The sequence below is a fragment of the Cetorhinus maximus genome, unplaced genomic scaffold (genome assembly GCF_964194155.1).
Source record: "Cetorhinus maximus unplaced genomic scaffold, sCetMax3.hap1.1 HAP1_SCAFFOLD_468, whole genome shotgun sequence".
Taxonomy (NCBI): Eukaryota; Metazoa; Chordata; class Chondrichthyes; order Lamniformes; family Cetorhinidae; genus Cetorhinus; species Cetorhinus maximus.
The window spans coordinates 202,844-216,705 of record NW_027596411.1 but is presented as its reverse complement, the minus strand read 5'-3'; the positions used below and the strand labels follow the sequence as shown (position 1 = coordinate 216,705).

The 13,862-nt window shown below is 46.6% G+C and overlaps 2 protein-coding genes across 2 annotated transcripts in view; one reads left to right on the top strand and one right to left on the bottom strand.

Annotated features, from left to right (window-relative positions):
• Positions 1-8,128, bottom strand: part of LOC144673791 (cathepsin L-like) — a 36,204-nt gene extending 28,076 nt beyond the window's left edge. The window contains exon 1 of the mRNA XM_078535452.1: positions 8,065-8,128. The gene's annotated coding sequence lies outside the window, so the exon portion shown is untranslated. The remainder of the gene's footprint in view (positions 1-8,064) is intronic.
• A 5,518-nt stretch (positions 8,129-13,646) lies between these two features.
• LOC144673788 (cathepsin W-like) overlaps positions 13,647-13,862 on the top strand; it is a 40,561-nt gene continuing 40,345 nt past the window's right edge. The window contains exon 1 of the mRNA XM_078535450.1: positions 13,647-13,768. Coding sequence (XP_078391576.1) covers positions 13,736-13,768 — 33 coding nt within the window. The 5' untranslated portion in view covers positions 13,647-13,735. The remainder of the gene's footprint in view (positions 13,769-13,862) is intronic.

The window sequence follows — 13,862 nt, the reverse complement described above, 5'->3', positions numbered from 1 at the left end:
CCTTTGACAAGGTGCCGCACAGGAGGCTGCTCAGTAAGATAAGAGCCCATGGTGTTAGAGGCAAGGTACTAGCATGGATAGAAGATTGGCTGTCTGGCAGGAGGCAGAGAGTGGGGATAAGGGGGTCCTTCTCAGGATGGCGGCCGGTGACTAGTGGAGTTCAGCAGGGGTCAGTGTTGGGACCACAACTTTTCACTTTATACATTAATGATCTAGATGAAGGAATTGAGGGCATCCTGGCTAAGTTTGCAGATGATACAAAGATAGGTGGAGGGACAGGTAGTATTGAGGAGGCAGGGAGGCTGCAGAAGGATTTGGACAGGTTAGGAGAATGGGCAAAGAAGTGGCAGATGGAATACAACATGGGGAAGTGTGAGGTCATGCACTTTGATAGGAAGAATAGAGGCATAGACTATTTTCTAAATGGGGAGAGAATTCAGAAATCTGGAGTGCAAAGGGACTTGGGAGTTAGGACTAGGGTCCAGGATTCTCTTAAGGTTAACTTGCAGGTTGAGTCGGTAGTTAGGAAGGCAAATGCAATGTTGGCATTTATTTCGAGAGGACTAGAATATAAAAGCAGGGATGTGCTGCTGATGCTTTATAAGGCTCTGGTCAGACCACATTTAAAATGTTGTGAGCAATTTTGGGCCCCGTATCTCAGGAAGGATGTGTTGGCCCTGGAGAGGGTCCAGAGGAGGTTCACGAGAATGAACCCAGGAATGAAAGGCTTAACATATGAGGAACGTTTGAGGACTCTGGGTCTATACTCGATGGAGTTTAGAAGGATGAGGGGGGATCTGATTGAAACTTACAGAATACTGAAAGGCCTGGATAGAGTGGACGTGGGGAAGATGTTTCCATTAGTAGGAGAGACTAGGACCCAAGGACACAGCCTCAGAGTAAAGGGAAGACCTTTTAGAACAGAGATGAGGAGAAACTTCTTTAGCCAGAGAGTGTTGAATCTATGGAATTCATTGCCACACAAGGCTGTGGAGGCCAGGTCATTGAGTGTATTTAAGACCGAGATAGATAGGTTCTTGATTGGTAAGGGGATCAAAGGTTACGGGGAGAAGGCGGGAAAATGGGGTTGAAAAACTTATCAGCCATGATTGAATGGCGGAGCAGACTCGATGGGCTGAGTGGCCTAATTTCTGCTCCTATGTCTTATGGTCTTATGGTCTACAGAACCACATGCCAGGGGAAACAGATTCTCCTTATTTACTCTATCGAAAGCCCCTCATGATGCTGAACACCTCGATTAAATCTCCTGCCTAACCTTCTCCGCTCGAAGGGGAACAATCCCAGCACCTCCAGTCTCTCCCGATGAACTGAAGTCCCCTCATCCCTGGTCCCATTCTGATAACTCTCCTCCGCACCCTCTCCCAGGCCTTGACAGCCTTCCTGCAGTCCAGAGTTGGACACAATACTCCATCTGAGGCCTGAGGCCTAACCGGTGATTTATAATGGTTTAGCCTGACCCGGTTATTCTGTATTCAATGCCCTTATCTGGAAAGCCCATGCGCTTTCTTAACCACCTTATCACTCAACCCCTGCCACCTTGTGAATGTGAGTCCGCAGGTCTCTCTGCTCTTGCAACTCCTTAACAATGGCACTACAAGCCGAACAGGACCAGCCTTATAAATACTGTGGCTACAAGAGCAGGTCAGAGGCTGGGAATCCTGCGGAGAGTAACTCACCTCCTGACTCCCCAAAGCCTGTCCACCATCTACAAGGCACAAGTCAGGAGTGTGATGGAATACTCCCCACTTGCCTGGATGAGTGCAGCTCCCACAACACTCAAGAAGCTCGACACCATCCAGGACAAAGCAGCCCCGCTTGATCGGCACCTCATCCGCAAACATTCACTCCCTCCACCACCGACGCACAGTAGCAGCAGTGTGTGTACCATCTACAAGATGCACTGCAGGAATTCACCAAGGCTCCTTCGACAGCACCTTCCAAACCCACGACCGCTACCATCTAGAAGGACAAGGGCAGCAGACACATGGGAACACCACCACCTGCAAGTTCCCCTCCAAGCCACTCACCATCCTGACTTGGAAATATATCGGCCGTTCCTTCACTGTCGCTGGGTCAAATCCTGGAGCTCCCTCCCTAACAGCGCTGGGGGTGTACATACACCACAGGGACTGCAGCGGCTCAAGAAGGCGGCTCACCCGCCACCTTCTCAGGGGGAAAATAGGGATGGGCAATAAATGCTGGGCCCAGCCAGCAAAGCTCACATCCCGTGTAGGAATAAAAGGAAGACTCTTTAGTTTATACTGCCAATCAATGTTGCTCCTCTCAAAGTGCGTCACTTTATAACAACTGCATTAAACTGTATCTGCCATTTTGTCCATCCACTCATCATTCCTCCTGAATGTCCACTATCTACTACGTTGCCACATCTTGTGTTGTTCGAAAATGTACTTCAAGCTCTGGGTAATCGCCACCTAACAATGATCGTGATGCTGAGCCCAGTGGGGAAAAATGTCCATTCACAACTATTCTGTTTCCTGTCCCTTGGCTAATCACCATCTAATTAATACCTCGTGCCTTGAGTTTCTGAATATATCTGCTATCTCAGAAAATGCGTAACAGTAGAGGGATTGTCAACGGAGCGTTGGGACCAATTAGAGACCAAAATGGAGGCCTATTGGTGAAGGCCGAAGTCATGGTCGGGGTAGTAATACTGCACTGCGCATCGGTGTTAAGCAAGGGAAGGGACTTTACCAACACTACAGTGAACTAAGGCAGTGGGTGAGATCAAAATCGCTCAAGAGGCGATACTGGAAAGGCTGGTTGGACTTAACATGGAGGAGTCAACAAGTCCGGATGGGATGCACCCGAGGGTGCTGAGAGACTTCAGAGTGGGAATCGTGGAGGTTCTGGCTACAGTCTTCCAACCCTTCCGAGATACAGCAGTGCTGTCAGAGGACTGGCGAATTGCCAATGTTACACCCTCGCTCAGGAAAGGATGGAAGGGGTTGGCCCAGCAACTGGAGGCCGGTCAGTTTAAGCCCAGCCCTGGGGTGGGGGGGGAAGCTTCAGAAATGATGATCGAGGAGAAGATCAGCAGCCACTCAGACACCCGCGAACAATGGAAAGTGAGCCCCGGTTTGTTAAAAGCAAATTGTGTTTCACTCAGTTGACTGGATTTTTTGGTGAGGTAACAGGGAGGGTTGATGAAGGCAAATGCTGTTTATGTCGATTTTGAAATACGTTCGATAAAGTATCACCTAATAGGCTGGTTAGCAAATTGATTGGATCAAAGAGGCAGCAGCAACATGAATTCTAGTTTCTAGAATCTCATTTCCCCCCTCATGCTCTTTCCAAGCTCGTCTTGACCATGCGACCCACCTCCTGCTCCCTTGACCACAAGCCCACTGGACTGCTGACCACCCAGCCTCCCTCCCTGCCCACCCCACCACTCCCCAACCCCTCTCGCTGTCCTGTTTGCTTATATTGTTAACCGTTCTCTCTCTTCAGGTTCTGATCCTTTCTCCTTCAATCTGCCATCATCTCCCCTCATCCTAAGAAATCAACCTTGACCCCCACTGGCGCTGGGCACTAGCGCCCCATCTCCAACCTCGCTTTCCTCTCCAAAGGCCGTGAATGTCTCACACTCCGCACTCTCTCACTCTACCCTCTGTAAACCTGACATCATCCAAAACTCTGCTGCCCCATCTCCCAATTCTCAAGTCAGTCCCATTCACCCATCGCCCCCTTTGCTTGCTGACTTAAGGGTTAAGGTTTAAAGTTCTCACCCTTGTTTCCAAATCCCTCCAGGGCCTCGCCTCCCCCTCCCCCTCCCTATCTCTACAACCGCCTCCAGCCCCACAACCTTCCGAGACCTCTGCGCTCTCTTATTCCAGCCTCTTGAGTATCCCTGATTCCCATCGCTCCACCATTGGGCGGCCGTGCCTTCAGCTGCCTGGGGGAGGGCCCTAAGCTCTGGAATCTCCTCCCTAAACCTCTCCACTTCTCTCCCCTCTTTGAAGATGTTCCTTAAAGCCAACCTGTTTGACCGAGCTTTTGATCGCCTGTCCCAATAACTGCTTATGTGACTCAGGGTCAAAACTTTGTGTTCCAATGCTCCTGCGAAGCACCTTGGGACATTTTATTACATTCCAGGCGCTATATGAATGCAGGGCGTTGAATGCTTTTGCAGCTTATCAGGTGTTGCCCAGTTCTTGCCTCTTGAGCCTGAAGGCTCAAAAGGTTTAAGACATTTTTAGACATAGTTAAAGCGTTGGACTGTAGATGCTGTCGTAATTTCATCCTGGGCCAGCAAATTGGTTGCTCACAACTCATAAGGTCATAAGAAATAGGGGCAGGAGAAGGCCATTCGGCCCAGCAATCTGCTCCCCCGTTCGATAAGGTCATGGCTGATCTGAGTGTGGCCTCAACTCCACTTTCCTGTCTGTCCCCCCCCCATAACCCTCGACTCCCTTGTCGATCAAAAACCCGTCTACCTCAGCCTTGAATATATTCAATCACCCAGCTCCCACTGCTCTCTGGGGGAGAGAATCCCACAGGCTCACGACCCTCTGAGGGGAGAAATTCCTCCTCACCTCCACCTCACGTGGGAGAGCCCTTATTTTTCAACAGTGCCCCCTCGTTCTAGATTTCCCCATGAGGGGAAACATTCTCTCAGCATCCACCCTGTCAGAGCCCCCTCAGAATCTTATCTCCTCTCATTCTTCTAAACTCCACTGAGGATAGGCCCAACCTGCTCAACCTTTCCTCATAAGACAAACCCCCTTCATCCCAGGAATCAGCTGAGTGAACCTTTTCTGAACTGCTTCCAATCCAAGTATATCCGTTCTTAAGTAAGGAGACCAAAACTGTGCACTGTACTCTGGGTGTGGTCTCACCAATGCCCTGTACAGTTATAGCAAGACTTCCATTACCAACTCACTCCGCGGTGTGCTCTCTGTGGCTCAGTGTATTAGGTAGATTAAAAAATGACTCTGCATTTCTATAACACCTTTCATGACCTTAGGACATCCTAAAAGGCTCTACAGCAAATGAAGGGCTTTTGGAATGTAGGAAACACAGCAGCCAATTTGTGCACAGCAAGCTCCCACAAACAGTGATGTGATGATAACCTGTTTTTTTTAGTGGTGTTGGTTGAGGGATAAATATTAGCCCCCAGGACACCGGAGAGAACTCACCCCCTAATCCCCCGGGGATCTTTTACACTTCTCAGAGGTGAGGGTGCCACTGAACAGGATGCGTTGATGGGGGGATTCGTGTTCCAGTGCTAGTGGTCCGAGTATTTGAGGAGTTTAGTTGCTTAGCAGTCTAAGGGTTAAGAAGATTAACTCGCGATGCAGAAATGAAGTATATCGCAGAATGTGGTTTTAACAGAATCCTGTTTGTGTTGTAAAGTGGGACACACAATCTGATATTGTTGGGTTCCTTATTTTATCATTAATCAGCGAGAGTGGAGTATCTCATCGTGGGCACTGCAAGTTCACCCCTGCCCTGTTTCTCTCTCAATTCATTAAAGATACAGCCCTGTGGATTTTTGCTTAGTCAAACTCCACTTCATTCTCTGACTGTTCAAAATTCTTTGCAACGCATCCAAAGTTTGCAAGTTGCTCATGTATCTGGACAGCTATTCCTCTCCATCAGTACCTCAACGCCCCTCGTCTCTATCACATCACCATATCGTTGCTCATTGTAGGCATCAGTGGATAAAAAATGAGCTTAAGTACAGAAACCAGTGAGTCGTGGTAAATAGTTGTTTTTCAGACCGGAGGGTGGTAGAAGGTGGTGTTCCCCAAGAGTCAGTGCTCGGAGCACAGCTCTTTATGCTACATATGACTGACTTGGATATCGGAATAGAGTAGAGTTTCAAAATTTGGCAATGATACCAAACTCAGAGGTGTGGCAAACAGTGAGGATGATACCCATCAACCACAACTGGGCAAAGGCAGGTTGGCAGAGCGGGCAGACAAGTGGCAAATAAAATTTAATACGGGGAAGTGTGAGGTGATGCATTTTGGCAGAAGGGGTAAGGAGAGGCAATATAGGCTAAATGGCACAGTTCTAAAGAGTATGTAGGGTCGGAGGGGCCTGGGAGTGCATGGGCATTGAAGGTGGCAAGACATATTGAGAGGGTAGTTAGCAAAGAATATCAGGCCTTGGGCTTCATAAATAGAGGCACTGAGTATTTAAACAGGGAAGTTATGCTGAGCCTTTATAAAGCTCTGGTTCGTCCACAACTAGAGTATTGTGACCAGTTCTGGTCACCGCACTTTAGGGAGGATGTGAGGGTCCTTGAGAGGTTGCGGAGGAGATTGACCAGAACGGTCCCAGGGATGAGGGGATTTTAGCAACAGGGTTAGGGGGTTGGAGAAGCTGAGGTTGCTCTCCTTGGGGCGAAGGAGATTGAGGGGGGAGGATTTGATAGAGGTGGACAAGATGATGACAGGTTTGGATAAGGTAGACGAAGAAAAGCTGTTCCCATTGGCTGACGGTGCAAGGGCTGGGGAGGGGGGCATGGGGAACACAGATTAAAGGTTTTGGGTGAGGGGAGGGGGAATGTGAGGAGGAATATTTTTTACACAGTGAGCGGTAATGACCTGGACCTCACTGCCCATGAGGAGGGGGGGTGGAAGCGGAGATGATGAATAATCCCAAAAGGAAATTGGGTGGACGCTGGAGGGAAATAAACTCGCAGGGATACGGGGATAGAGCAGGGGGGGGAATGGGACTGACCGGATTGGTGTGCAGAAAGCCAGCATGGACTCGATGGGCCGAATAGCCCCCTTCTGTGCTGTAAATGACAGTTGGCCATTTACCTCTGAATCCAGAATGTGGCTCCCTGTCTCCCTCCGGAGACCGGACACCATTAATTGGACTGCTATTCCCAGTGGAGTGGTGCATTCTACAAATGGCCTCTGAAATGCCAGTTCCTCCCTCTGGTCCCGGCCTCCTTCCAGTTAAGCTCACCAGAAACTCAGGAGATAGCACCTCACAAGAAACAGGAGCTGGAGTGAGGCCATTCGGCCCCCCCCTTGGAGCCTGCTCCGCCATTCAATACGATCATGGCTGATCTTCCATCTCAACTGCGCCACCCTGCATTATCACCACACCCTTTAGCACCCAAAAACCCATCGATCTCAGTCTTGAACGCACTGAATGGATGGGCCTCCTCTGCCCTCTGGGGTAGAGAATTCCAAAGATTCACCAACCCTCCGAGTGCAAAAACATCTCCTCATCTCAGTCCTAAATGGCCGACACCCTTACCCTGAGGCTGTGGCTCTTTCCATGCGGCTTTTTACAGATTTCCGGGTGGAATGAAGAGTTTCCTTGGACGGCAGATGCAGGTAATAGTTCCATTGCCATTGATGCCCCCTCGAAACCCTTCCTTAGTGTGTCAGCTGTGGCTCAGGGTCACATTCTTATCTCGGACTCTCAGGATTCTGGGTTCAAGCCCTATTCCAGGGATTGAGCTCAAGAAAAGAAGCCTGACCCACCAGTGAGGGTGTGCTGCACTCTCAGAGGTGCCATCTTTTGGGTGAATTGTCAGGAAGGTACAGTAATGTCCATAATGTTATTGGAATTTATGACAAAGTGAAGTCTGTGTCTATGTGTCTATGTGTGTGTGTGTGTGTGAAACCTAATTGAATTATAGGCAACTTGTCTGGGTACTTTGACGTAAGAAGAGAAGTTAGGTTTGAAATGTTAATTGGATAAACATGGGGAAGTTTTAGAATGCGAAGTGTAAAGGGGGCAATTTGCATTTTTGTAAAATAAACTTTCAAAGAAGGAGAGCAATGTATCAACGAGCCAGGTGTAAGAAACAGTGTGTTTATTTTTCCCAAAGATTACTGGTAAAACTTAGTGCTATGAGAGATTTTTATTATCTGAAAGATAAAGTCCAAAGACATCGTGAAACAATGGGGATTTGCATTCAAAGGGGAAAATATGTATAAAGGAGAGAAGGCTGTGTGTAAAGGTAAACATTTTAAGGTCTAACAAGTGTGAAACACCTTCAGCCTGCATGTACCAAAACTGCTGCCTCCAGGGATTGAAGTTAAGAGAATGCACTTTGAATTCGACTGTTCAGGGTATCGTTCACTTTGGGCGGGTCTTCTTAAAATCTATGTGTTTTGCTGTTGCCTTAATGAAGGTGTAACTGGGAGCCAGATTAACTAGAGGATTTAAAAATTATTCAAACAGTAATTTGTAGACATATGTATGTGCTTACAGTCTTTTCTTTTATTCATAAGTGTTTAATTTATTTTTATAAAAAACCTCTTAAGACTCAGTGGTCTTATTATTACTGAATTCAAAGCCCGCATCTCGAAACATACAAATTGAAAATTGGTTGTTTCAAGTTTCCCTCTGGGATTTGAACAGCTCAGCATTCACCATCAGCTGTGTTATTACAATGATACGTTAAAATGAGGCCACACTCAGGCCTCTAAGGTGCGTGTGAAAGATCCCAAGGCGCTGTTTTGAAAAAGAGCAGAGGGGGAGCTCTCTCCCGTACCCCGGGACCAATATTTATCCCTCAGTCTACACCACAAATGAACAGATAACCTGGGTCATGGTCACATTGCACTTTGTGGGATCTTGCTGTGCGCAAATTGGCTCCTGCGTTTCTTCCATGACAACAGTGACTGCACTTCAAAGTTACTTCATTGGCTGTAAAGTGCTTTCAGATGTTTGATAGATGGGAGAAGCGCAAAAAAATGCAAGTCTTGCTTTTTCCTTCGCTTTTTTGCTTATGTTACCATCTCTTTATATCTTGCACCATCAGCCCTTCCACACTTTAATCTCCCCAACACACAGAGCTTCCCCCTTGTCCGTTCCTCCCCTACGCCCTCTCTCTGAAGCTCTGTACATGCTTAAAACCTGTCACATCTCAAACGTTTCGCAGTTCTGATGAAAGGTCGTTGACCTGAAACGCCAACTGGGTCTGTCTCTCTCTCCCCACAGAAACATCAACACTAACTCTGTCTCTATATATCCTCATGGAAAGATTAACACTAACTCTGTGTCTCTCACTCCACACAGGGACATTAACACTAACTCTGTCTCTCTCCCCACAGAAACATTAAAACTAACTCTGTGTCTCTCACTCCACACAGGAACATTAACACTAACTCTGTCACCCTCCCCACAGAAACATTAAAACTACCTCTGTCTACCTCACTCCACAGTAAACTTAACATTAACTGTGTGTCTCTCTCTCCCCACAGAAACATTAACACTAACGCTGTCTCTCTCTCCCCACAGAAACATTAACACTAACGCTGTCTCTCTCTCCCCACAGAAACATTAACACTAACTCTGTCTCTCTCTCCCCACAGAAATATTAACACTAACTCGCTTTCTCTCCCCACAGAAACATTAACACTGACTCTGTCTCTCTCCAAGCAGAAAAATTAACAGTAACTCTGTCTTTCTCCCTCCACAGAAACATTAACACTAAACATGTCTCTCTCCCCACAGAAACATTAACACTAACTCTGTCAACCTCTGCCCATAGAACAATTAACACTAACTCTGTCTCCCTCTCCTCACAGAAACCTTAACAATAACTGTGTCTCTCTCTCTCCACAGAAACATTAACACTAACTCTGTCTCTCTCTCCCCACAGAAACATTAACACTAACTCTGTCTCTCTCTCCCCACAGAAACATTAAAACTAACTCTTTCTCTCACCCCACAGAAACATTAAAACTAAGTCCTTCTCTCTCCCCAAAGAAACATTCGCACTAACTCAGTCTCTCCCCCCACAGAAACATTAACACTAACTATGTCTCCCTCTCCCAACAGAAACATTAACAATAAAACTGTCTCTCTGCCCCTCAGTAACATTAACTCTGCGTGTCTGTCCACAGCAACTTTAACACTAAATCTGTCTCTCTCCCCACAGAAACATTAACAAAACCCTGTCTCCCTCCCCACATGAACATTAACACTTACACTTTCTCTATCTACCCACAGAAATATTAACACTAACTCTGTCTCTCCCGCCACAGAAATATTAACACTATGTCACTCTCCCCACAGAAACATTAACACTACCTCTGCCTCCCTCTCATCGCAGAAACATTAACACTAACTCTGTCTCTCTCCCCACACAGAAACATTAACACTAAATCCTTCTCTACCCCCACAGAAACATTAAAGCTAACTCTATCTCTCTCACCCCAAAGAAACATTAGCACCAACTCTGTCTCTCTCTCCATACAATCATTAACACTAACTATGTCTCTCTCCCCAACAGAAACATTGACACTGCATCTGACTCCCTATCCACACAGGAAAATTAAAACTAACTCTGTCTCACTCAATCCCCACAGAAACATTAACACTAACTCTGTCTCTCTCACTCCCCACAGAAACATTAACACTAACTCTGTCTCTCTCACCCCACAGAAACATTAACACTAACCTGTCTCTCTCACTCCACAGGGACATTAACACTAAACTGTCTCTCTCTCACCACAGGGACATTGACATTAACTCTGTCTCTCTCTCCCCACAGAAACATTAACACTAAACTGTCTCTCTCTCCCCACAGTAACATTATCACTAACACTGTCTCTCTCCCCACAGAAATATTAAAACAATGTCTCTCTCTCCCCATAGAAACATGAACACTAAATCTGTCCCTCTCTCACCACAGGAACATTGGCACGAATTCTGTCTCTCTCCCCACAAAAACATTGACACTAACACAGTCTCTCTCCCCAGAGACACATTAACATTGAGTCTCTCTCCCCCACTGAAACATTAACACTAACTCCATCTCTCTCTCTACCAACAAAAACATTAACACTAACTCTATCTCCACCTCCCCTCAGAAGCATTAACACTAACTCTGTCGCTCTCACCCCATAGAAACATTAACCCCAACTCTGTTCCTCTCTCACCACAGGAACATTAGCAATAACTCTATCTCTCTCCCCATAGAAACATTAACCCCAACTCTGTTCCTCTCTCACCACAGGAACATTAGCAATAACTCTATCTCTCTCCCCATAGAAACATTAACCCCAACTCTGTTCCTCTCTCACCACAGGAACATTAGCAATAACTCTATCTCTCTCCCCATAGAAACATTAACCCCAACTCTGTTCCTCTCTCACCACAGGAACATTAGCAATAACTATCTCTCTCCCCACAGAAAGATTAACACTGACATTGTCTCTCTCACCAGAGAAACATTAACACTAACTCTATTTTTCTCTCCCCAGAGACACATTGACATTAACTCTATCTATCTCTCTCCCCACAGAAACGTTAATTCTAAAGCTGTCTCTCGCTACCCACTGAATCCTTTCCACTAACACTGTCCCTCTCCTACAGGAACATGAACAATAACTTTGTCCCTCTCCACACAGAAACATTAACACTAATAATGTCTTTCCCCAGAGAATCATTAACACTAACTCTATCTCTCTCTCACCAGAGACATATTAACATTAACTCTATCTCTCTCTCCCCACAAAAACATTAACACTGACTCTGTCTCTCCCGCCACAGAAACATTAACAATAACTATGTCTCTCTCCCCACAGAAACATTAATACTAACTCCGTCTCTCTCTACCCACTGAATCATTTACACAACTCTGTCTCTCTCCCCACAGAAACATTGACACTAACACTGTCTCTCTCCCCACAGAAATATTAAAAATCTGTCTCTCTCTCCCCACAGAAACATTAACAATCACTCTGTCTCTCCCCGCACATAAACATTAACACTAAATATGTCTCTCTCCCCACAGAAACATTAACACTAACACTGTCTCTCTCCCCACAGAAACATTAATACTAACTCTGTCTCTCTGTCCCCACAGAAATATTAACACTAACTCTGTCTCTGTCTCCCCACAAAAACATTAATACTAAATCTATCTCTCTCTCCCCACAGAAACATTAACACTAACTCTGTCTCTCTCTCTCCCCACAGCAACATTAAGAGTAACTCTGTTTCTCACCGCACGGAAACTTTAACACTAACCATGTCTCTCTCCCCACAGAAACATTAACACCAGCTCTGTCTCTCTCTCCCCACAGAAACATTAACACCAGCTCTGTCTCTCTCTCCCCACAGAAACATTAACACTAACTCTGTCTCTCTCCAGACAGAAATAATAAAACTAACTCCGTCCGTCTCTCCCCACAGAAACATTCACACTAAATCTGTCTCTCTCTCCCCGCATAAACATTAAAACTAACTCTGTCTCTCTCACCCCACCGATACATTAACGCTCACTCTGTTTCTTCCGCCACAGAAACATTAACACTAACTATGTCACTCTCCCCACAGAAACATTAACACAACCTCTGCCTCCCTCCCTTCACAGAAACATTGACATTAACTCTGTCTCTCTCACAGCACAGAAACATTAACACAAACTTCGTCTCTCTCCTCCAACAGAAACATTAACACTCACTCCTTCTCTCCCTCCCCACAGAAACATTAAAACTAACCCCGTCTCCCTCCACATAGAAACATTCACACTAAAACTGTCTCTCTGTCCCCTCAGTAACTTTAACTCTGCGTGTCTGTCCGCAGCAACTTTGACATTAACTCTGTCTCTCTCCCCACAGAAACATTAACGCTAACCCTGTCTCTCTCCCCACATGAACATTAACACTAACACTTTCTCTATCTACCCACATGAACATTAACACTCACTCTGTTTCTCCCGCCACAGGAACACTAACTCTGCCTCCCTCTCTTCACAGAAACATTAACATTAACTCTGTCTCTCTCCCCACACAGAAACATTAACACTCACTCTGTCTCTCTATCCCCACAGAGACATTAAAACTAACTCTGCCTCTCTCCCCACATAAACATTAACACTAAATCTGTCTCTACCCCAACAGAAACATTAACGCTAACTCTATCTCTCTCTCCCCACAGAAACATTAACACTAACTCTGTCTCTCTCACCACAGAAACATTAACGCTAACTCTATCTCTCTCTCCCCACAGAAACATTAACACCAACTTTGTCTCTCTCTCACCACAGAAATATTAACACTAACTCTGTCTCTTTCTCCTTCCTCTTTCAACATCTAGTCCTCTCTTCATTTCTTGGATGCACCATCTTGGATGCCATCTTGGAAGCCATCTTGGGTGTCATCTTGGGCACCATCTTGGGCACCATCGTGGGTGCCAACTTGGATGCCATCTTGGGTGCCATCTTGGGTACCATCTTGGCTGCCATCTTGGATGCCATCTTGGGTACCATCGTGGGTGCCAACTTGTATGCCATCTTGGGTGCCATCTTGGGCACCATCTTGGGCACCATCTTTGACACCATTTTGGATGCCATCCTTGGCCCAATCTTGGGCAACATCTTGGACGCCATCTTGAGCACCATCTTGGGCGCCATGTTGCACACAACCTTGGGTGCCATCTTGGACGCCATCTTGGGCACCATCTTTGGCAATATCTTGGATGCCATCCTGGGCACCATCCTGGGTGCCAGCTTGGATGCCATCTTGGCTGCCATCTTGGACGCCACCTTGGATGCCAGCTTGGATGCCATCTTGTGTGACCTCGCTTCGTTTACCTATTCGATTCCTAGGGGAAGGCCCACCTGGCCAGCCATGCCTGCAAGCAACTTGTTTCTGCACAAGCTTCTCGATGAAGAAACAAAAGAGAGCCAGCCAGACCCCTCCCGCTAGGCTATTGGAGCTTGAGGCAAGTGCGGAGAAGCTCCTAAAACACTTATCATTGCACCATGATCCAGAAAGAGCCATTCAGCGGCGGAATGGTAATCCCTTTTAAATGGCGCTGGTAGGGCAGGGGCTGGGGTGAATGGGGGTTTCCTTCAGGCCATTCAACGTTGTGTTCAGCTGTATGGATTT